At 39.3% G+C, this 24,793-nt stretch overlaps 1 protein-coding gene across 2 annotated transcripts in view; it reads right to left on the minus strand.

The window, feature by feature from the left end:
- MTUS2 (microtubule associated scaffold protein 2) overlaps window positions 1-24,793 on the minus strand; it is a 504,165-nt gene that overhangs the window by 283,510 nt on the left and 195,862 nt on the right. The window contains exon 5 of one of the 2 annotated variants that reach the window (XM_081129725.1): window positions 3,579-3,773. In XM_081129725.1, coding sequence (XP_080985851.1) covers window positions 3,579-3,773 — 195 coding nt within the window. Of the gene's footprint in view, window positions 1-3,578; window positions 3,777-24,793 lie in introns of both variants that reach the window. The other variant, XM_081129724.1, reaches the window with a different exon arrangement.

Genomic DNA, 24,793 nt, shown 5'->3' on the forward strand with positions numbered 1-24,793 from the left:
TGTTTCTGAGCACCCTGTAGGTTAGGTGCTATGCAGAATACACAAGGAGATACGCTCCTCTACACAAATTATTCTATCCTTGGGTGATAGGATCCGTTTTCATTAATGATTAATTCATGAAACCATGTCTTCCTCTTCCCCCTACCCACACACATACTCTCAAAGGTTTTAACTTTAAATTACACCCACTTACCCACTGGGAAAATCAAGTCTACACCTAACTGCTGATTAATTAGACAGCTAGGTATACGTCAGTCTATAGCAAGTTACCAACACTAAATTCTACAGGAATTGTTTTTCTCTAAGTTTCAATTGCCTAAGGCATATACTGGAGATTTTTTTCCTTCTCTGAAAACTATGGAAAAAAAAATTATGAGCTACATCCTAAGTCAGATCTGCTCAAATACTATGATTTTAAATTTATAATTTAAGTTTCAAGTTAGAGAATTATTTTTTTTTCTGTTCAATTTCAATCTTAAAAAAGCTGTGGGTCATTAACTAGTGTAATTTCAAGTTTTACTTGAGGTTCTAAATGGACCTACCTCCTAACCTTCTAGCGGTGAATATGAAAAGGAAAGGGATGGCCAAGGGCTGTCTCCTGCAGCACAATGGAGATGATAAAGGTTCTGAATTCATCCAGAGGAACTGGCTACTGGTTGGGAATCACAGGGCGGCAGCTTGAATCCACACCGCAAGCAGCCCAGCCTCAGAGCCTGCTTCTTTGCAAGACAGACTGCTCCCCACCACTTACAGAGCCCACACCCTTAGAGCTCCCTGGTGATGACACTGGAAGGGGTAGGTAAGGTGGGTTTGGCCTGAGGGGCCCCTCAAGGCAACTCCAACTCTATGAGTTGCTTCACTAGTAGAAAGAAAGGGCTTTAAATTGTGGGTGTATCCTCACCCTGTCTGGCAGTTTAAGAACTAAATAGAGGAAGAACACTGGCCCAGGGCCCCAAGCGAGCCATCCTGATTCAGTTTGCTCAGATATAAAATGGATGCTAAGATACCCTTGGAGTCAAAGGACCTACAGACATGATCCACCTCCCTGTGCCTGCTCCATTTGTAAAAATCTTGTGGAAAAGGTAAAGAGAGGTAGGAAGCCTCCACCCAGTGGGGCTACAGTGGTGGCGTGGAGCCCGGGCCCAGGTGGAGCGTGGATTCCTCACAGAACAGCTGAAACCCATGTCCGGGGACTCATGGGCTTCCCCTTGCCACACTCATCATCACCTCCCCTCAGAACCCAGGAATACAGCACAGAAGAGTTGCAGCTAAGCCAAGGTACCCAGGAAACACTATGGGCTTCACAATGAATCACTTACATCATTCTGCAGTCACTGTGGCCACTGTTCAGACTTTACAAGCACATGAGTACCTAAAAATATGAGTTGCACATTTATAAGTAGTCCTTTTTATAGTCACATTTCAGATTTAAGAGATCTTCTGTGCCCCGGGGTAATCTCTAATGCCAGTGGTTTTCCCGAAATGAATCTGACGGGAAAGTAGTGTCTGAAGAAAGAACAACATTCCAAGAAGAAAGAAGAAAGCCACTCTGATGTCATGGTAGCTGCTCCTATGAGCTAAGTCGACCAAGCTCTGCTCGCAGGATATGATCAAAGGACTTTCGGGCTTTCAAGAGCTTCATATTTTACTTAATCCTTGTCATCAAAGCATCATCTCTCAGCTAAGGAACAAAAACAAAATTTTCCTTGACACTAAATCTAATAACAACTATAAGAGTAATGGTTAATGGTATTAAGATGTCAATTAAAATACATATGAAGTTTTTCTGTGATTCACTGGTGAAGTACAGATTCAGATAGAGGCAGATGGCAAATAATTAAAAATAAATTCTAAGATACTATTTTTTAAAAAATAGAAAATTCTGAACAGCAATATTAAATACTGCTTTTAGTATGAAGCCTTTAAACTAGGATTTATTTCTTCTGGCACATGACCCCTGGGTGCTCAGGGGGCGCCTACCTAGTGTCCTTTGAGGCAGAGGTGATTAGAAATGCCCCAAGTACACCTGGAATCATTCTGTCCACACCTGTCAGCTCTCCTTTAGCAAAAGCTGCTGCCATGGGGACATGGCTCAGTTCACCTTGAGGTTAATTTTCTTAAGGAATCAAAACCTTCCATAGAAAGATACATACCACATGAGATGTTTTTCCTTCATGCTCCCTCTAAAAGAAATATGTCACTGGAAATTTTACTACTAAAAATGATGACAAAGAGTTGCTTCTGTATTTTAAAATCTTCAGATTGTTATGCACATACATATCTAAAAATATGAGTTACACATTTGCAAATAGTTTCTTATTATATTCCCGTTTCAGATTTTGAGGCATCTGCTGTGCCATGATGTAATCCCTAATTACAATGGTATTCTTAAAATGAATCTGAGAAAGTAGGACTGAGCCACAACACTTTCAGGAAACCAAGTGAGCAAAGAACCTCTTAGAAGCTGCTTACAAACATGGCAAGATGAAGGAAAATGTCATGCACATCTTCTAGGAATAAGTAGGTAGACCAAAATTTAGAACTGTAAGTGTACAAGTGCTCCACACATCACCTCTTAAACCCAAGACAGAGAAAGAACAAGCTTGGAGAAAGGAAATTGAAAAAAATAAAATAAAAATCAATCTTATTCTCAATCACTCTTCCTCAGCTCAATATCCCTCTTCCTCTCCCTCCTCCAACTTGATCTAACTACTATAATCCCTTCAGGATAGCTCTCCAGATAAAAACCTCTAAAACTTTCCTGGCCCTCAGGCAGATTCTTGCTAACCAATATCTGAGATGTCATGGCTTCAAATGCAATAACAATAACTTTGTAGTTGATGAGGCTGAGATGGGGTTTGGTCATCAAAGACTGCCAAATGGGGCAGCTTCTGGATCTTCTTTAGGCACACTGGCTATTGTGGCTTGCTCTGAGGTTATTAATTCATGCTTTAAAGTATAGTTTACAACCTATGTCTTAGGAACCAGGCCTGGACTGCAATCAATCAGCTAATTGGGGGTCTTCCTGGACACTGACTTGAGAAGCTCAGCTGTGCTTTCCTATTTTAACAACTTTGAATTAACTTTTAGGTATCCAGTCAAGTGCTCCACCAATATGAAGGCATTATAGGTAATACAGGTGACTAAAATTACTTTTCCACTAATATTTAATATCTAATATGTTTCATGATAGCACAACGTGGTAGTACCTTTTAACACCTTATGGATTTTGGACTTCTTACTTGGAATCCACGAAGCAAAAGGTTCCAGGAATCAGTCCTTGGACAATTCATTTTCTAGATTTAAGGCTAATTTTAAAGTCTTTTTTCCAGCACATCAATTCCCCATTACTGAGAAAATGATAGTATAAAATAGGCTACTTTTCTACAGTAGATTATTTTTTTAAATCCCAATAATGGTAAATTAAGCTAGTCAACCCAAATTTTCAGCTTATGACGTAAAGAAAAGGAAACACTGTGACACACACGCACTGATTCGCCTGCTCCTATCTGGAGAGGTGCATTCCTGCAGGAGAACCGAGCAGGCCACCCCCACTCCCTGCCCAAGGCCCCACTTACGGTTGGCCAGCCGGCTCTGCTCTGGCTGTGCGCTGTCCATGGACTGGGTGCTGGAGACCGAGGACACACTGGAGCTCCGCACAAAGCCCAATGCCGCCAGCTTGGCTGCTGGGAGACGCGAGTATCCAGGAGGGCGAAGTCCAGATTTAGGTAGACAGGATTTGGCAGCATTCGAACTGGAAGTTTTCTTTAAATCTGCTAAAATGAACCCAAACCAGAAATAATTTCTCAGTTGAAAGCAAGACAGAGACTACACGGAGTGTGAATATTAATCCTGTTCTAGCATAAACAGTCTATGAGTAACCTTGAGGGTCCAATTTAGCACATTCACGAATACATCTTTATGAGAAAGCCCCTCACTGTGGGCAGGGGCTTTAGAGAACTCAAAGAGAAGGAGACGCAGAAGGTGTATAGGAGAGGCAGAGGGTGGATGAGACTAAAGCAGACAACTAACCTATTATAGGGTCTTAAAGAAAGATACAAAGTGCTCAGGAAGCTGAATAGAATGAGAATGCTTACTGGTGCAAGTTACCCTAGAACTGTGTCATTAAGATGCACCTAAAAATCCTACTTACAATGGGCAAAGGACCCTTGTGGCAACTATTCATTAGCAATTATAACCACCACATAGTAAGTCATAGAAACAGGTACAAATAATTCATTTTACTAACCTTTTGTTGGTTGCAGGAATGAGTGGAAAGGGCATAGACCAGAGCTGGCCAGGTTGGAATTTAGGCTATACCAGTTACCAGTATTGTAACTTTGGGCCCCTTCCCTAACACTAAGAAGCACAGTTTCCTTCCCCAGAAGGAACTGAGGATTAGAAAACTGGCCGCAGGTTTAGTATAAGTACATATTCCTGCTTATAATACCGAATTTGATAGGTGCTCAAATGAATGTCAGGCTTCTTTTCTCCTTTTTCTATTACTTGTTTTGATGTTAGTGCAAACTTCAAAACTAGTTCCCAGATATATGCAAATCCAGCTATTGAAATAATAAAACATCATGCTATAAATCCATCATCTCAGCACCATGTCTGAGCCAGGCTCCCATGATAATCACACTACAAGAAGCCTCACAATACCAGATAGAAACAGTATGTTATTAAGACCCAAGGGCTCTACGATACCAAATTTTAAAAGAAAAAGGGCCAAGTTTCCTCGTATTCTGTATAATTGTCCAAGCCAAGCCATTTAACAACTTTCCCCTGTAGCCATATTTACTTCGAATGCTTATATCCAGATCCTTCAGTGATGTCAACTCATTATTATCCAGTGAAAGATTAATCAGGATGCGGATTAAACATATTTTTTTAAATGGCCCATTTGTAAAAAAATTCAATGTCTAAAAATCAATGAAGAGTCTACATATTAGAAAGTTTCTATGGGTGGAAATATAAAAAGAACCAATAGATGCCAGACTGGGTATACAGTGCCTCTTCCTTTACCAGCAACTCCCCCTAAGAGTGAAGTTGTGGACAGTTGCATGTGTGGTGAAAGCAGAATCTACACATCTGTAGTTTCCTGATGCCTGGGTCAGGACTGGGAGGGGGAGGAATCAGGTGAGTGCAGAAGGAAGAGGAAACAGGGAGCTTGGGCTGTAAATATTCCCAACTCAGATCTGTCATAATGCTTTAAAAAATGCTCAAATATGACAATAAAGAAAGAATCACTGTTTAATAAATAGCAATGACCCCTTTGCATTAGCAATTAAATGCCGTTTCCAATGTCTTTAAATTGTTTTCATATCATTTTGCTTACTTTGAAATGATATCCCCAGAACAATGAAAGTGTCCCCATATATCAGATACCATTTTCACAATAAGTTTATATCAAAGCAATTTTGGATTATGCCTGTAAAACAGTAAAAAAGTTGCTAAAAATGAGATGTAATTTCATCAACAATCATACACTAAACCCATCACATTTTGATACTGTTTTCAGTCATAGATAACCTTCTTCCTAACCCAGTTAATCAATAATTGACTTAAGATTACACAAGATCAAGTGAGAAAAATATGAATAAAATATTTTTGGAGGAAAAGCAAATTCGTATTTGGAAATGAAGGAGAAATCAGAATTCCTAACAGAGCACTTTGGCATGTGGTAAACATTCATTTAATATTTATTTAAGAATAAAAACTAAGTTTATTAAATCATTACATAAGGCAATTAAGTCATTGAAAATGTTCAAAGACAAATGTGTAGGTCTCTAAATGACTTTCTAGTTTTCACATTCCCTTAGTCCAGCTCTTCCTTTTAATAAAGGCACATATGGGGTGGGGTGGGGTGGGGTGGGGTGGGGTGGGGTGGGGCTATTTGTGGAAGTATGTCTTGTCCCAACTCTGTGTGTATACACTTTTTCTAAATTTAATATAACCTTTAGTATACATCAAGTCTCTACACAATGGTCTCTCTTTCTACCAGATAAATCTCACAAATAGTATACACCATCAAGGTTTAGAGAAGCAAGTCTTGTTTCTTTTATACCATCAGTCCCTAGCACCAGTAGTATAGGTTAAACCTACACACTGGGTTTTAACAAGCTATTGTTCAATAAAGTTTACAAGATGCCAATTTATCCTGTGAAATGATCTCATTCAGAATGTTCTAACTGAATATGCCTCAGTTTAATCTTAGTTTCTTATAAAAATGGGCTTAATTATAAAAAATATGTAGTCCTTACTCTTTTTTCAAACTAGTCCAGCATGTCAGAGGAACATATTTTTTCAAGCATTTTGTATCCTTGGAATATTCAAGAATATTGACTTTGACAGAAATAATGTGTCAAGGTGTATAGTAAGCCCTCAATAAAATAATGATGTTGATTAATATTATAATAGACTGAGAGCATGTAAGAAAGACAACTTCCACAATAGTGGCATGAGAAGCTCCATGGATACTTTTTCCAGAGAAATAAACAAAATTGGTAAAAATTATTTAAAACACAACGAAAATTTAAAGTCTATGGAAATTGTTCTAAGGACATACAGCAAATAATGAAACACTTATATAAGAAAATCTATTAAATCTCAGTAAGAACAGTGATAGTGGATGGCACTTGAGCCATGACCTACTCCCTTCCTCCCCTGTACCCTGTCCATCTCAGCATGATGAAGATCTACTCTGGGTGGGTCTGGCTAAAATGACAAGATTCCCCTTCCTGTTAGAGTATGGTACCTTAGTGGGAGACATAGGCCACCACCATTTCCCACCCACATCCAAGAGAAACACATCACTATTTCCACTCCTTAGCAGAATCATGACTATGAGATTTTGCCCAAGGGTAGAGACAGGCCATAAGAACAAAAATGGCTGAAGTGCTGTGCAACGAAACTGACTTTATTTAGAATAGAGTATGGGAGAAATTCAAACCTAAGGGCACTCTTGAAAACAATGCAGATTCTTACGGTAGGCAATGAAGAGGAGGCTAGTAGCTCTATGGGAGCAAGAAGATAAACTATAGGTAAGACAGTTTACCAAAAAGAACCCAAAAAAGAGCTAAAAAAGAGCTTTCTCAGACTCAGGACTAACTTCAAAGAGACTTCAAAAACCACCCCTGAAAAGGAGCCTGAATTTAGTTGGATCACAATGTGCAGTAATTTATGTCTCAGAGCACTGTAGAAAACAATAAAGCAATCAGCCAGTAATTAGTGTAGCCTGATAGCTGGGTGTGTTATCAAATGGAGGAAGACAGAGTAACAGGGAGATCAGGAAGAGAGACAAAAAAAGCTCTGCTAAAATACTGTCAGAGTGACTATGCACATTCCCACAGCTGTGTCATCTATGAAGTGACATCAGTGGTTTCACACTGCAAGGGAAATAGGCTTCACTGCCTGGCTGGTGTGGTTCAGTGGTTGAGTGTCCACCCATGAACCAAGAGGTCATAAGTTCAATCTCTGGTCAGTGCACACACTTGGGTTGTGGGTTCAATCCCCAGTAGGGGGCTTTCAGGAGGCAGCCTATTCATGTTTCTCTCTCATCAATGCTTCTATCTCTCTCTCTCTAAATTAATCAATAAAAACGTATTAAAGAAATAGGCTTCACTAAAATAGGCCAACCATGTCAAACAAATAAAAAAGCAAATAACAAGCCCCAGACAGGAAATTAGGTAACCAGTGTCCACAGATGTGACAATATACTATATAAATGTCCAGTGTACAACAACAAAAAATTTGAAACACGCCAAAAAAAAAACTATGACTCAGACAGGGGAAAATAAACAGACAACAGAAACTGTCTGTGAGCGAGCTCAAATGTACGTCTTAGCAAACGAAGACTTCAAAATATCTGTTATAAATATATTCAGAGAACTAAAGGAAACCACAGTTAAAGAAGGGAGCCTGGCCAGGCATGGCTCAGCGGTTGAGCGTCGACCTAGGATCTAGGAGATCAGGGTTCAATTCCTGGTCAGGGCACATGCCCGGGTTGCAGGCTCAATCAATGATCTCTCATCATTGATGTTTCTCTCTCTCTCCCTCCCTCTCCTTTCCTCTCTCTAAAATCAATAAAGATATATTTAAAAATAATAATAATAATAATAATGAAATAAAATAAAATAAGAAGTAAGGGAGATATTATGACAGTGTCCCATTAAATGGAAAATAACAATAAAGAGATTAAAGTTATTTTATAAAGAACAAAAAAGAACCCAACAGAAATTGTGGTGTTAAAAAGTAAAATAACTAAAATAAAAAATTAACTGGAGGGGTTCTAAAACAGATTTAAACTGTTGGAAGAAAGACTCCATGAACTTATATAGATCAACAAATATGTAATTCAAGGAACAAAATTAAAAAAACAAAAAAAAAACAGAAAAATTAACAAAGCTTCAGAAAAATGTGAGACACCATTAAGTGCAATGACATACAAGTAATGGGTGCACCAGATGGAGAAAAATGAAAGGAGCCGAAAATATATTTGTAGACATAATAGCCAACATTTCCCAAAATTTATGAAAAACATTAATCTACACATCCAAGAAGCTCAACAAAACCCAAATAAAATACATGCAGAGTTCTACACCCACACATGTTATGGTAAAAATCTTGATCGCCAAAAACAGAGAAAATCTTGAAAGCAGAAAGAGAAAAATGACTCTATGTGTGAGCAAATACTCATAGATTAACAGCTGACTTCTTATCGGAAACAATGGAAGCCAAAGGACAATAGGATAACATATTCCAAGTGCTGAAGGAATAAAACTGTCAACCCAGGATTTTATATCCAGCAAGACTATGTTTTAAAAATCTAGAAAAAATAAAGACCTTCCCAAGTTAACAAAAGGTGAGAAATTTATTGCTCACAGACTCAATTTATAAAAAAAATTAAAGAAAGCCCTTCAGACTAAAAGCAAGTGATCTCAGATGATAATTCAAATACACGCACACACACACAACAAAGAAAACTGTTAAAGGTAATTATGTAATTATAAAAGATAGTACAAATACACATTTTAACAGCTGATGGTTATTACATTTTGAAAATGAAATGTATTTTAATAAGCACTACCTTTATAATTATTAAAATACAGGGTGCCCCTCCAAAATGTATACATTTTGGAGGGGCACCCTGTATTTTTTCTCTTCTCATAACTTAAATTGCAATTGTATAAAATAATAGGTATATAACTATTATTGGGTCTAGAACATAGAAATGTAAAATATTTAAGAATAATAGTACAAAGGAAATAGGTAGAAGTAAAGCTGTATGGGACTAAGGAAATGATACCATATGGTAAGTTCATTACACAGGAAGAAATGAGGAAAACCTAAAATGGTAAATAAGGTTAATATAACAAACTGTAGAAATATATACTTGTTCTACTTTATTCATTCTTGACTTCTTTAAAAGACATAAAATTATGTGAAGATATAACTAAAAATATTTATTACTGGGTTTGTAACAGACACAGATATAATATATAAGAACAATAGCACAAAAAGAAGAAAGAGGGAATAGCGCTACAAAGGAGTAACATTTCTATAGCTCACTGAAAGTAGTATAAATACTAAGTAGATTCTCACAGGTGAAGATGTATCTGGTAAGCCCTAGAGTAATAATAAAAAACTCAAAATATATAGCTAAAAAAGTCACTAAAGGAATTAAAATGCTACACTAGAAAATATTTGGTGCAAAAAAAAGCAGTAATGAGGAGCAGAAAAACCAAAGACATTAGTCAACAGAAAGCAAAAAGTAAAATGGCACATGTCAATCTAATTTCTAACTCTATCAATAATAACATTAAATGTGAAGGTATCAAAAATCCAATCATAAGGCAGAGATTGTCAGACTAGATAAAAAAACAAGATAAAAATATATGTTGTCTTCAGGAGAGACACTATTAATTCAAATTTGTAACTAGTTTAAAAGTAAAAGAATGGAAAAAGATATATCATGGAAAGAACAACCATCAGACAGCTGGAGTAGCTATACTCACATGAGACAAAATACATTGTAAAACAAGAAAGAAATAAGAAAGACTTTTTTTATCATGATAAACAAGCCAATCCATCAGGCAGATATAACAAATATAAATGTATAACTCCTAACAACAGAGCCTCAAAACACATGAAGGAAAAACTTACAGAATTGACAGGAGAAATAAATAATTCAAAATAATAGTTGGAGACTTCAATACTTCACTTTCAATAATGAAACAACTAGGCAGAAAATCAGCAAGGAAATAGAAGACTTGAATATTATAAACCAACTAGACCTAACAAACATCTGTAAAACACTCCATCCAATAGCAGCAGAATACACAGGGTGGGGCAAAAGGAGGTTTACGGTTGTGAGTATGCAAAAGTTTACTCTTGTATTATTATTTATTACTATGTTATTTTCCATATGAACAACTGTAAACCTACTTTTGCCCCACCCTGTATAGTGCACATAAAACATTCTCCCAGATAAACTATGTATTAAGCTATAAAACAAGCATCAATAAATTTAAAAGGATTGAAATGATATAAATATATTCTGTGATCATAATGGAATAAAATTAAAAATCAACAGGAGGAAGTTTGGAAAGTTCACAAATATGTGTAAATTAAGAAACATGCTATTACATAATGAATGGGTAAAAGAAGAAATCACAGGGCAATTAGAAAGTACTTTAAGATGACTGAAAATGAATACATGCCTGGGAAATGAGGAAAGAATATAAAATAAAAGGTATGCATATTGGAAAAAAAAGCAAAACTTTGTTAATGGTGTTGTTGTATATAGAAATTCATATGAAATCTAAAAAACTAATAGAACTAATAAACGAGTTCAGCAATGTTACTGATTTTAACATAAAAAGTCAATTGTATTTGGACCCACTTGCAATGGATAATCCAATGAATGGACCCAATAGCCTCAAAAAGAATAAAATAATTAGAAACTATAGTCAAGTGTCAGATTCCATTTTTTTTTATGTTTGACTGCTAACAGCTATCATGGCTCAAATCCCCTTCTACAGTCCCCACCCTTTTCTGCCCCACATCTAGGAAAGTTGATGAGAAAGCCCAGTGTTCCTTCCTTTGGCACCTGCAGCAGATTCAAACTACATAAGCCACTGCCCACTTCCCTGGGAACCCTCCCCCGGCCCCACCTCCTAACAACAACAACAACAACAAAAAGCTAAGCCATGTCCTTTCCTTGCTCCCTCAGGCCATTTCAGAGATGTTAGAGAGACCTCAATTATTTAATAAAAGTCCTCTTACTTTGTGTATGGCTTCATCGGTTCTTACAACTGAATTTTGGGTGGGTCCACCCTACCTCTTCAGGGTAGTTACAACAATAGGTTCTGTGATCAGGATACTGAGACAGTGCCCTCCTCATGGGGAGTCCTTCTTGCTTTGCTTGTTTACTGGCTCTGCTGCCTAACAGCAAGCCTGCACTCTGAGCTGCTACCTGCTGGCGAGCTCCTGCTCTGAGCTGTGCAGCTCAGGGCTGCATTAGTGAGTCCTCCAGAGCCTCTGTGATGGATTTACCTGACCTAAGTTGTAAGTTTCAATAATTAATTGGATTTTAAGAACAGGATATGGGATTCAGGTGGGGCCCTCTTTAGAGTGGCCTTGGGTCAGGTATTTTATAGGCTGGACCTATCTGTGTGTCTTAGAATGAAGTTGTAACTAATGCTGAGCTCAGGGAAAAGACTACCTTATGTTACACACAGGCTCACTGGGCGGTCACTCATGAAAAAGCAGTCATTATCGGAAAAGAGAAGAAAGCAAAAAGGAGCCATGTGAAGTGCTGAGGCTTGCACTCCAAAGAACAGATGGCTCAGCAGGACCCTTCGTTCCTACGTTGCTGCTACTGTCTACATCTCTGTCCCAACAAAAATGCTGACCCACAGGGCTACAGCGAAAAACTCCGATGGCATTTCTGTGGCACACTGAAGGGGTTAATTCAAACCCTATTTAAGCCCAGGGTCTTTAAATCCTATAAAGCAACCACTGTCATGGGGGAGGACTGGATAATGATTTGCAGCTCTCTGGAGAAAATTTATAAATATAAGCAGAGTAGAGAGAACCCCCAGTAAATACAACAAAAGCTTAGAAAGAAAGATGGGGGGGGCGGCTTGGAGAGGGGAAGAAAGAGAAAAAACCCTGGATATAGCAGAGTAAACAAAAACTAAAACAGATGTCTACAGTTGGACCTAGTTTCAGAACTAGAAATCCAAGATTTCCTAAAGAATTTATACAACAGAAGAGAAAAGGGCACCGACTGACCTTTGTACCTCTACATCTACAAGACAGCTTCTGAATTAACAATAACATCTGCTTAAATGCACCAATTAGCAAACTTCATGGCCTTAATCAATACTGAGGCTCAAATTACAGTCATACCTGGGGATCTCATTAAATTTAAGCAATGTATCCCCTATAATATTCTATAATCTCAGAGAAGTTACTGAGCAAAAAATAGAGGACACAGGTATGCTTCACTTTAACCACAAGAATTATCGTCTTGCTTAAATTCCCCACTCATAGCACATAGCATCCATGGCCCTAAAATATCCCAGAGTGAACATGGACACTCAATGATGAATAAATTTAAATAAAATAGTTTGTAACACATACAAATTGGCTTGACAAAATGGGACCCCTACAGACCTCCAGTTAAAGTAGTTAATATGGCCCAATGTAAATTAAATGAAGCCTGCAAGGACTGAAACCCATTATACAAGCCTACTGCTTCTCCACTTAACAATCTATTTGACCTGTTCTTAAACGTGAAATCAATGACAGTTCCCAGTGGATTATGCAACCTTAAGGCTATGGTGCTACTCATTAAGGCCTCCAGACACAATATTATTAAAATTACTGACTCCATCAAATAAAAAACTGGAAAATATTTTTGCTCTTATAGATCTGGATAACATGTTCTGTCCAGTGCCTCTCAGTCACAGTTTTCTTTTACCACCAAAAGGATACAATACACCTTTACATGGTGGCTACCCATAGGGTTCCTCACAGCCTTACCATCACACACAGTCTTTGCAAGCTAGATCTTACCTGGATCCAATTTTCTCCAGGAGCTCAGGTCTACCATGACATTGATGACATCCTCCTCTGAGGACAGTCATTTGACACATTCATTCAGGACATACATACACTCACATAGTGCAAGGCTCTGCCACCGTAAATTCCTAAAAATGGTTTGGTAAACTGTGGGGTATTCCATCCCTGACACTGCCAAGAAACAGCTAATGATCTTATAAGCATCCATATATTAAAAAACTCCCAGGATCTTTTAGGTTCTTTAGGGTTCAAGACGCAAAATATTCTTCATTTGCAAATTTGCTTAAGTCCATTTATGCTGTTACTTGCAATTCATTCCACCTTCATTGGGGTCCCCTTCAACAAAAAGCTCTAGAGTCTGTCCATATTGCAACAAACACACATTTCCATCAGAGCCCTCAGAGACTCCCTCACTGTAGAGGCCTGACCAACCTCCTCTCGTGCCTCCTGGAGTTTCTAGACCACCCACAATGGCTATAAACTGCCCATGGGCTTCTGATGCAAGAAACTGCCCTCCTTGGCCCTGGAGACTACAGCATTAGAGTGGCAACTGCTGGCCTCATGCTGATCTCTCCTGAAAAGAGAAGCTCTCATAGGCCCTCAACCTGGGACCCTCTGCACAGATAGTGAGTTTTTCTTGCTACAGGATGGAGCCAAACCAGGGCCCTCTGGCATATCCCACCTGTAGGAATGGGTGGCCTCCCTGTCCTCAGTCTCTTGCCTGATGTCACAGTGCTGAAGATCACTCCTCTCCCAGACCCCCTGGCTACCTGGGAAGCCCTTTGGGTCAAATGATGAACAGCAATGGGAGCTTTACAAATGGAACCATGACCGTCACAGACAAAGCCTGTTGGAGAGCCACTGCCTTTCATCCCTTAACCAAGATATCCCTGCTAAAAGATGGGACCCAAGGGTCAGCACAATTAGACAAACTTCAGAAAGTCATCTAACACTGGGTGATCTGGTCAAAAGTTAGTCCCATTGGCACATTTTTACTCTCTGAGCCACTGCCTGGCTGTCTGGTCCATTCCCTGCTCAAGGTTACCCCCCTTGAGGTAAAAAACAAACAAAAATTCTGGGAATCCTATGTGTCGCAGATACCCAAAATATAAATCAAGTTTATATATGTCTCCACACCTACTATAGCCACGATACGTGACCTCACCAAAGACAGTCCTTATCCACCTTGCAGTTCCAACTATTACTGACAGTGAACAAGGCAATCATTCTGCTTCTCAGAACACATAGTGCTGGGCTCTTGAACAAGGTGTTCGATGGAACTTTCAACTTTCTTTTACTGGCCTCAGGCTGCAGGCATCACAGAGCACCATACTGGCTTACTAAATAAGTTCAAGTTCAATTAAATGAAATAGAGTACATTTTAATCATTAGTCAAATATCAGGGCTCTCCCTCTTCCCAGATCTAGGAAAGCTCACAAGAAAGCCCGGTGCTCCCTCCTTCATAGCCTATGGGAAAGCCCAAACTCGCAAACACCTACGTGAGTCTGGAACACTCACCCTGCCCCACACCATGATCACAATAAAACTCCAGGTGAATCTCCTTTCTCTGCTCTCTCAAGCCATTTTGCAGCTGCTCGGGAAGCCAGCCCTGCCCTCCCCAGAGAGCTCAATTACATACGTTTCATACTCTCTGGAGGTGTATGGCATCATCAACCACCAACCTCCCGTATGAAGGTGACTCAAGTGAGGTTTTCTATTCTGGCGTTGAAGGTAGCTGTGCGATCGCCTTGCTGGTAAAGTTCCAATAACGTGAGAACCAAAGTAGAGGGGTTTTGTTTTTTTTATTTTATTAATCTTATACCAAAATGTTTGGAAGTAGGAACTGCATTGCTTCCAGACCACAAAGCTACTTCATAAAAACGCTGCTCTGTAATATTTTACTTTGCTTTCAAAACTTTAAGTTTCAAAACTTAGTTTAAAGCTACAGTAATCAAGACAGTGTAGTACTAATACAAAGATAGCCATGTAGCTTAATAGAATTGAGAATCCAGATATAAACCCAACATTTACAGTTAATTAAATTTCAACAAGGCTGCCAAGACCGTTCAATGGGGAGAAAGACAGTCTTTTCCACAAATGCTGCAGGGACAACTGGATACACATATGCATAAGAAGGATGTTAGACTGCTACCTCACATCCTGCTAAAAACAACTCACAGTGGCCCAGCTGACATGGCTCAGTGGTTGAGCATCGACCTATGATTCAGAAGATCACAGTTCCATTCCCTGTCAGGACACATGCCTGGGTTTCGGGCTCAATCCCCAGTGGGGGGGCGTGCAGGAGGCAGCTGATCAATGACTCTCTCATCACTGATGTTTCTATCTCTCTCTCCCTCCCCCTTCCTCTCTCTGAAATCAATAAAAATAAAATGCATGTTTTCTAATTAATAAATAGTCATTGATAGCTAATAGTTTTAAAAAAAAAAACTCAAAGTGGATTAAAGACCTCAGCATAAATGCTAAAACCTCAGTAGAAAACACAGGTATAATCTTCACAACCTCAGATTAGGCAGTGATTTCTTATATATGACACAAAATGCATAAGCAATGAAAGAAAAAAACAGGTAATTGAATTTCATCAAAATTGAAAGCTTTTACGCTTCAAAGGACACTAACAGCAAAGTGGGGGGGAAACAACAACATAAGAATGGGAGAAAATATTTGCAATATATCTGATAACTTTTTAATATCTAAAAGCATATATATAAATAACTGCATAACTCAGCAATGGAAAGAAAAATAAGTGAATTTTTAAATGGGCAAAGGATTTGAATAGACATTCCTGCAAAGAAAATATACAGATAGTTAATAAGCATATGACAAGATGCACAGCCTCTTTAGACATCAGAAAATGCAAATAAAATTCACAATGAGATACCACCTAACACCCACTAGATGGGGGATATCTGTAATAATGTCAACAATAAAAAAAATAAAAATAAATAAAAATTAAAAAGACAGACATTAACAAGTGTGGGTGAGGATGTGGAGAGACTGGAACCCTCATACACTGCTGGTGGGAATGTAAAGTGGTGCAGCCCCTGTGGGAAACGGTCTAGCAGTGCCTCAAAAGGCTAAACCTAGAGGTGTCATATGACAGAACAATTTTACTTCTAGGTGTGAAATGAAAACATTTCTCTACTTCTAGTGGCATTACTCATAAAAAAGAAAAGGTAGAAACAGTGCAAATGAACACAACTGATGAGTGGATGAACAAAACGTGAAATGCCAATTCTCTAGAGTACTTTTCAGCCGCAACAAGGAATGCAGTATGGACACATGCTACAATATGGATGAACCTTAAAAACATTAAGGCATGTGAAAGAAAACAGACACAAAAGGCCACATATTCTATGACTCCATTATATGGAATGTCCAAACAGGCAAATCTATAGAGGCAGAAAGTAGAGTAGGGGTTGCCAGGGGCTGGGGTTTGGGAGGAATGAGGAGTGCCGAGTAATGGGCACAGGGTTTCCTTCCTCATGGAGTCATGAAAATGTTCTAAAATTGACTGTAGTGATGGTTGCACAATTCTGTGAATATACCACAAACCACTGAATGATATCCTCTAAAAGGGCAATTGTATGTAATATATGAATTATATCTCCATAAAGCTATTATATTAAAACAAAAGTTTAAAAGAATAAACAATTCCTGTTCTCAGTTCAGTAACAGGCTTACATTAAGCTGGAGCAATGACTGTTTTTCAAACTCTCTCAAAGGGCCTGTGTCAGATACAGAGCTGGTCTGTCATTGTGAGCCCTCCACAAAATGCTTTCAACAGGCAGGTGAAAGAATGTTTTATACAGCACATCAAAGACCCTACCAAACATATATAATCATAGTGGAGAAAGTAATTAAGATAATTTCAAAAATTAATAAATATTAAAAAAACCCTAGGATCAAATATTCAAATCCCACTTCTTTTATTTTTATCAAGGCTTTATATTTTGGCAAGATTTTACAAAAAAGAAAAAAAAAAGATAAAAATTCCTGTTTGAATAACAAAAGAGATTTTGCTGCTATTGAATGTTTTAAAAATGCATTGCTCTTTTGAAGTAATACTGTTTTTCTTTTGAATGATAAATCCTTTGAAGAATGCAGACCTTCACATTTCAAACCTGAGGAATTTTATTTGTTCTTGTTTTTGCTTTTTTTATTGACTGTTCTTTAAATATAACTCTAAAATACTAGAAATATCTCAGCCAACTAGAATTAGATTATAGCACTTCTGAAGTTTAATGTTATATTGACAAAAGATCCATCCATCATTGTCTAACATTACTGACATCCCAAGCAGTAAAATAAAGACTTTAAGAAAGTGCATATTAATACAATTCAACATACATTCACAACCTGCTATTGGAAGGCCCTTCTCAATGTGCTGTGGGATGTTCAGAAGCAAGGATGGACTGGTCCCCAAGTGGTGCTTCCAACCTGCTGGGGTAGAGGCACCATCCAAGCAGAAAGGGGAGAGTAGGGCCAGAACAGAGCAAGACCTGCTGCTATGGGAAGAAAATAACTAAATGAACACAAAATCAAGTAGACTAATTCAAAGGTCTTATTCAAGCCCCTGTTTTTCTAACAATTCTATATTTAAAACATTTTTTTCTAGTGTATTTACATGTACAAGGCAGTACATTATTTGAACCAAATTATTTTTAATGTTACTACCGTTCTTCCTCATTGCTTTTAAACACTGTTTCTCTCACAGATATTTTGTAGAGAGGTGGTGTGCTTTGTTAAACGGCTGAGAAACTGCTCCTCCCTCGCCTTGCTCAGGACTATGAAAAACAGCAGCTGTTTTTACCAAGTTCCCTTCATACTGGGAAACAGTGACCACAATTCTTTAGTATGAGGCTATACCCCTCCCACAGGAGAAAATAAGGACACGATTAAACAAAGCAAGGGAAGTGGCACCTTTCAGGATTGTGCTGAAGAACTGGGTTTGATACAATTACCATCAAGCATGTAATCTCAGGCCAGACGCAGACTCTCTGAACCTCAGTTTTCTCACCTGAAAAATTAGGATATAACCATCTACCCATTTTAGTGACAGAAGAGAAATTGCATCTAAAGTGCTTACCATATTGCCTGGCATGTAGTAAACACCCAATAAATGATAGGCATTGTAGAGTTGCTATCATTAATGCTGCTGCTGTTCCAACTGAAAAAAGAACACAGGTCAAAGTACATGCTAGCTAACTCCCAGGATGGCTCTCCAATGGTCCTCACCTGCGAATCAGAGCTGACTTATGTGACAATAAAATACTGTTTAAGTGATAGACTATTAGACTGTGACTCCTGAGTCTAGGTCAAAAATGATATATTGCAGATTCTTCTCTGGACTCTTGGATTGCTCTCTCAGAAAGAAGCCAGCCATGTCATTGGGATATTTAAGCAGCCTGGTGAGAAACTGGGGACTCAGGCCAACATCCAGCACCAACTCATCACCCATGTGAGTTAACGACTTCATATTGGAAGTGGGTCCTCCATCCTCAGTCAAGCCTTCAGATGACTATAGACTTAACCAACCAACTATGATTCAGCCTCATAAAAGGCTCCAAGTCAGGAGCATCCAGCCAAGCTGTTCCCAAATTCCTGACCCACAGAAACCATTAGATGGTAAATGATTATTATAGTTTTAAGCCACTATGCTTTGGGGTGATTTGTTATCAGTTATCAGCAACTATAACTGATACAGATCTTGGTACCTGGAAGAGAGGTGCTACCATAACAAGAATATAATTATGGGGGAGTGGCTTTGGAACCAGGCAAAACAGAAGCTGTAAGAAACTTAAAAAGAGTATTAGTGAAAGCCTAAAGAGCTTCAAAGAAACTTTTAGCATAAGCCAATGGCCCTTGAAGAAGCTACCAGTGAGGGCTTAAAGGAAAGTGAGAAAACCGATGGGACATGAATCCTTGTTAATCAGTTGCAGGAAGTTTAGCAACTAACCCACTGTGTTATGAAATGTAGAAATAGTATCTAATAAATTAGTAATTCAGCTACTGAGATTTCCAGGTAGAGTGCTGAAGGTGCTACCCAGCTTCTTCTTGCCTTTCTGGTAAAATGGCAAAGTAGAGGGATAGGCTAAAGATGTTAAAATAAAGGAGTTGTTAATGGAGCTAGAACTTGTTGAAAATCCCCAGCTTCTCTAGGTGGCAGGCAATACCAAAATAAGAAATGGCTTCTAGGCAGAAATCATATCTAGACTACTGTAAGGGTACATGATCTAGTGATGAAGCGAAAGATGTGACCATAGAATACTTTGATAAGACTTCAGAAAGACCTAAGACAGAGCCTCAAATAATTGTTAAATAAAGCCTCAAAGAGGCTTAAGGTTATTGTCCCTCGGTAGCCTCAGAAAAAGCCCAAGGTAGAGAAAGGTTTATTTCCAAGTGAATTTTGGGGTGGCTTTTGTGAAATGAAGTTAACCCAATAATATTCATAAAATACATAACAAATTTAAGAGAATTATATTAACAGGAATACTGCCAGCTTATACTGAAATAGTAAAGAAACGATACTAAATAAAAGGAGGTCTTTAGACATCCAAACTTCCACATGCAGTAAGCAGGCTGAGAAAGCCCTGGCAACGCAAACCTTTCATGGAAGAGGAAGACAAAGAGCGAACCAGGAGCCTGAGGGTGAGGCCAACAGCCACACACAAAATCACTACCAGACAGTAGTACAACTTAGTCTTAATCAAAGAACCACAACCATGTACCCTGCTGCACTTTAGGGCTGCTGTGGGCCAGCGACTCTTCTCACAGTGTGCCTCACATTATGCCCCTTCTTTTAAAAATTGGGAGAGTCTATTGAAGTTTTCCTATGCTTGTCCCACCACTGTCTATTGGGTGGCTGGAGGGGAAAATTTATCTCTTTAGATCACAGATTTTTATTTCAAGAGGAACTGTACTCAAGGATCTGTTCTCAATTATATCTAAGTATTTTCATTCATTCCTGGGCCTGATTCAGATTATGACATTCTGGATGTTGAGCTGATGTTTTAAAGGATGAGATTGGGGGGGGGGCATCAATGCGGTGAGTGTTTCTGGCCTGTGGGAGGGGCATAAACCACTGGAAGCTAGTTGCAACCAGCCTCCAAGATGCCCTCCCCTGCAAAGATCTTCACCTCCTGGTATTCACACCCTCGTGTGGTTCCCTCCCACAGAGAGGCAGGGCAGGCTTCTGTGACTAGTAGAATACTGAGGGTATGAAACTTCTTAGGTTATATTGTAAAAGGCATTGCAGCTTCTTCATTGGTCTCTTGGGCTGCTCACTTTGGGGGAAGCCAACCTCCATGCTGTAACAGCTTTGTGTAAAGAGAGACCCATATGGAAGAAACTGAGGCTTCGGGCCAAAAGCTAGCACCAACTTGTTAGCTGTGTGAGTGAGCTACCTTGGGAATGGGTCCTCTAGCCATCAGCTTTCAAATGACAGATGCTCAGCTAACATCTGACTCTCAGGATTTGAGGACAAGGCTCAATTCAATGGCATTCTCTCCATCAGGACAGTGATGTCTGTACAGAGACTATCCTCATTAAACTCTTAAAGTGCCACATCTTGGGAAATCCCTCAGCACATAACCAGACTCACTTCAATGGCTGGTCACCCAACAGTTATAACTCCCAGGCTTAACTAGCCACTTCAACAATATATAATAGACTTGCTATAAATCTGGATATAGGTGGGGAAGTCCCTTAGCCTGAAGAGTGATGAAAATAAAATGAAAGACATGCCTAGAATAATAATATGGAATGAGCTGCCAACCAGAGGGTAAGATAAATTCTCTAACAACTGGTGATAATTTCAACATCTCAGCAAAACCAAATCATTAACAGTTAAAAGAGAAGCTCTAGTTCTGGGATAACAGAATAGCCACATACAAAGAAATGTAGTTGAACCCCCACCTCACTCAAGTCAAAATGGAGGACAGATTTAAATTTAATTGATAAAATTATAAAACTCTTAAGAAAACACAGGCATAAATCTTCATGAACTTGAGTTAGGGTAAGACTCTTAGATGTGATAGCAAAGGCATAAGCAACAAAAGGGAAAAATCAATAACTGAACATTATCCAAATTAAAAACTTTTCTATTCCTTTTTGTTTTCTTTTTCGGGGGCTCAAACAACAGACATTTATTTCTCGCAGTCCTAGAGGCTAGAAGTCCAAGATCAAGGCAGAGTCAGTGCCTGCGAGAGCCCGCTCCCTGGGTTACAGATGGCCACCTTCTCACTGTGTCCTCGCATGGTCTTTCCCTGGTGAGTGTGGGAAAGTCTGGGTACAGACCTGTTTTATTTCAAAGGGCTCAATTAATAAAGTGAAAAGACAGCCACAAAATGGTAAAAAATATTGTAAATATTATGTGATAAGGAATTTGTACTGAAACTATACAAAAAACTCCTGAAACTCAACAATAGAAAGACAATCCAATTTAAACATGAGCAAAGGATCTGAATGTACACTTCTCCAAAGAAGACATAAAAATATCCAACAAGCACACGAGTTTTCCAAGAAGCATATGAACACCTGCTCAACACCATTAGCCATCAGGGAATGTAAATCGAAACCACAGTGAGATGCCATTTTCACATCAAGAGGGTGGTTAGGATGAGAAAGCAGATAATAACAAGTGTTTGAGGGGCTGTGGAGAATCAGAAGCCCCAGGCACTGATGGCGGGAACACAAAGTGCTGTGACTACCTTGGAGAAGAGTCAGGCAGCACTTTAAAAGATTAAATATAGAATTACCTACCGTGTGACCCAGCAATCCCACTCTTAGGGATCTATATAAAAGAAGAAAACCAAATAGCTACACAAACACTTGTACACAAAAGTTCATAGTGACATAATTAATAATATCCAAAAAATGACTAAGCAACCCAAATGTCTATGATCTAATGAATTTATAAATAAATTGTGATATACGGAATATTGAGCAATACAAAGGAACTGTCACGAAATGAACTGTGTTCCCGAAAATGTATATGTTAAATCCCTAACCTAATTATGACTGTATTTGGGGATAGACCTTTACGGAAGTAATTAAGGTTAAATGAAGTCTTATGGTAGAACCCTAATCCAATAGGACTGGTGCCCTCATAAGAAGAGGAAGAGAACCCAGAGATCTCTCTCTCTCCACACATGCAAAGACCATGTGAGGGTGCACTAAGAAGGTGGCTATCTGCAAACCAAGGAGGAAGGCCTCACCAGACACCAATCTTATTGGTACCTTAACCTTGGACTTCTAGCCTGCAAAACTAGGAGAAACTAAATTTCTGTTGTTTAAGCCCCCTAGTCTGTGGTATTCTACTGTGACACCTGACCTGACTACACAGGAATGAAGTACAGACATATGCTACAAATTGGATGACCTTTAAAAACATTACGGCAAGTGAAAAGAGCTAGACACAAAAGGCCACGTATTACATGACTCCATTATATGAAATATCCAGAATAGGCAAATCTATAAGGACAAATGTAGCGGGTCAGTGGTTGCCAGGGGCTGGGGTTTGGCGACAGTGAGGAGTGACTGATGATGAGCACAGGTTTTCTTTCTTTTTAAAGTCATGAAAATGTTCTAAAATGTTCTGAGTGTGGTGATGGTTGCACAACTCTGTGAACAGGCTTAAAACCACTGAACTTGCACTTTAAGTGGGTGAATTGTACGGAACATGAATTATATCATAGTAAAGTTATTATCTAAGAGAGAGAGAGGCAGAAAGTGCTGGAGTTAGCTAGCTAGTTAACTAGCTCCCAGAAAGAAAAATAAAGAGATAAGATAGAAAATACAGACAATTAGGTGGAAGACGGATGACTAGATTAGCCCTTCGAGACCCAAAAGACAGATGCCTAAAATAGAGAACTTTGTAGTGTCAGCAGTAGCACAGCCATTGAGACCAGCACCAGGGGCAGAGGGTGAAAACCGCCTCAAGGAGAGTAGAAGTGAAGGAGCAGGACAGAACAGCAGACCCTCTGGCTTCACTCAGTTCAGCTGAATTCGAGACACACCGAATGTGCACCGGGTGTCCTGATCTTGCAAAATAAAAATAAATAGGGTCCAGTCCCTGCTAACATCAGCATCAGATGCACATGCAGAAAATCACAGTAAGGTGTGCTCAGTGACATGACAGAGGCAAGAACCAGAGCTGTGGGAGCTAAAGTGGGGCAGCCCTAAGCCCAGACTGGGGGGAACAAGGAATGGGCTGTTGGAAGGGGGAAGCTGAGCTGGGTCATAAAGGAGAAACAGAGCAAGTGAAACTAGGAATAGAGAAGGGAGGAGGGTGTGTCAGGGAGGAAGCTACTTGAGGAAGGCAGGAGAAGCCAAGTGCGGAGGTGGACAGGTAGGCTGGAAGAACTTGACAGACGTTAAGGTGGTTGGTTTTCTCTCCCGACAGCAGTGTAGCACCACTATAAAATATTAAAGGCAGGAGACTAGGGCTTGATTTGCCCTGTGGAGGACGGGTCTAAGAGGGGCAAGACTGGAGGCAGGGAAATCAACCAGGTGCCAGCAGGGAGGGAGAGAAGTCCATGTCTGAGAGCAGGGTGGAGTGGGGCCAATGGATTCAAGTTACAAAATCATCAGGTCTTGCTGGTTGATTGGGGTGGAACAGGGGTTGGGGTGGGTGATTAAAGAGAAATCCTCTTTGTTATAGGAATAAGAAAAGGCCTACATACCTGAAACTTTTCGGAGGAAACCATTATAGTTGAGCCATACCCCCACTGAGATCATACACCCCTGAAAATACAACAGTTTGTGGGACCCTTAGAAAAATCCTCCTCACTTCAAAGAGAACATCAGGAAACTTTGGTCAGAGGAGCCCATGGAAACCTCTTCCACAGACTGTCTGGGAATCCCCGGGTCACTCCCTGTGATAAGCACAGCAAACCCCAGAAAGGCGCCTAAGAAAGAAGAGCAGAGTGGACCCAGGATGCCTGAACAGAAAGGATGCAAATGAATGGGAGGGAGGCTTAGAGCCCATGTTTTTGATAAAAACTTAGTGTAGCCAGAGGTAAAGGGCAAAAGCATACAAAAAAAAAATATATTGCTAACTTCATTACAGATGTGTTCATAATCTAGGGATGATGAGCAGAGGAAACTTAGCTGAGAGCGGTGACTCAGTGGCATTATTTAATATCCAGACCAGAAAAAGAAACTAGTGGAAGTTGTTTTGTTTTATTAATTTTTTGGAGTTACAAAGAGATTGGTCCAAGGTAAAAACAGAACCCTGTGCTAAATGAGCAATGCATAATCTGCAAAAACAAAGAAACCTATTTATGCAGTATCTTTCATTGAAGACCAAACCTTGAGTTTTACTTTCTTATAAAAATCTAAAAAACTGATTTTAGAACTGGATTATTAGAATAATTGGGATCTGAGGATCTTCATTTAGATCTTGTTTAACACCTTAAGTGACTGCATTTAATCCAGAGATTCACTAATAACCACTGCCTTGTTTCCCACCGTACTAGAATAAAACCCCCACCAGGAGACTTGACCTGTACATTGCAGATTCGGTCAGTGTATAAATGAATCAAAGTCTGTGTAAAAGGGAAGGAACAGGAGAGGAGTGAGGAGGAAAGAGCGCTACACACAGAAGGAAATAGCAGAAGGTACAATAATGTAAATACTGCCCATGTCATACTTTTATTGCTGGACAGATCTAATTATAAGTAGA

The sequence above is a fragment of the Miniopterus schreibersii genome (assembly GCF_964146895.1).
Source record: "Miniopterus schreibersii genome assembly, chromosome: 2".
Classification (NCBI taxonomy): Eukaryota; Metazoa; Chordata; class Mammalia; order Chiroptera; family Miniopteridae; genus Miniopterus; species Miniopterus schreibersii.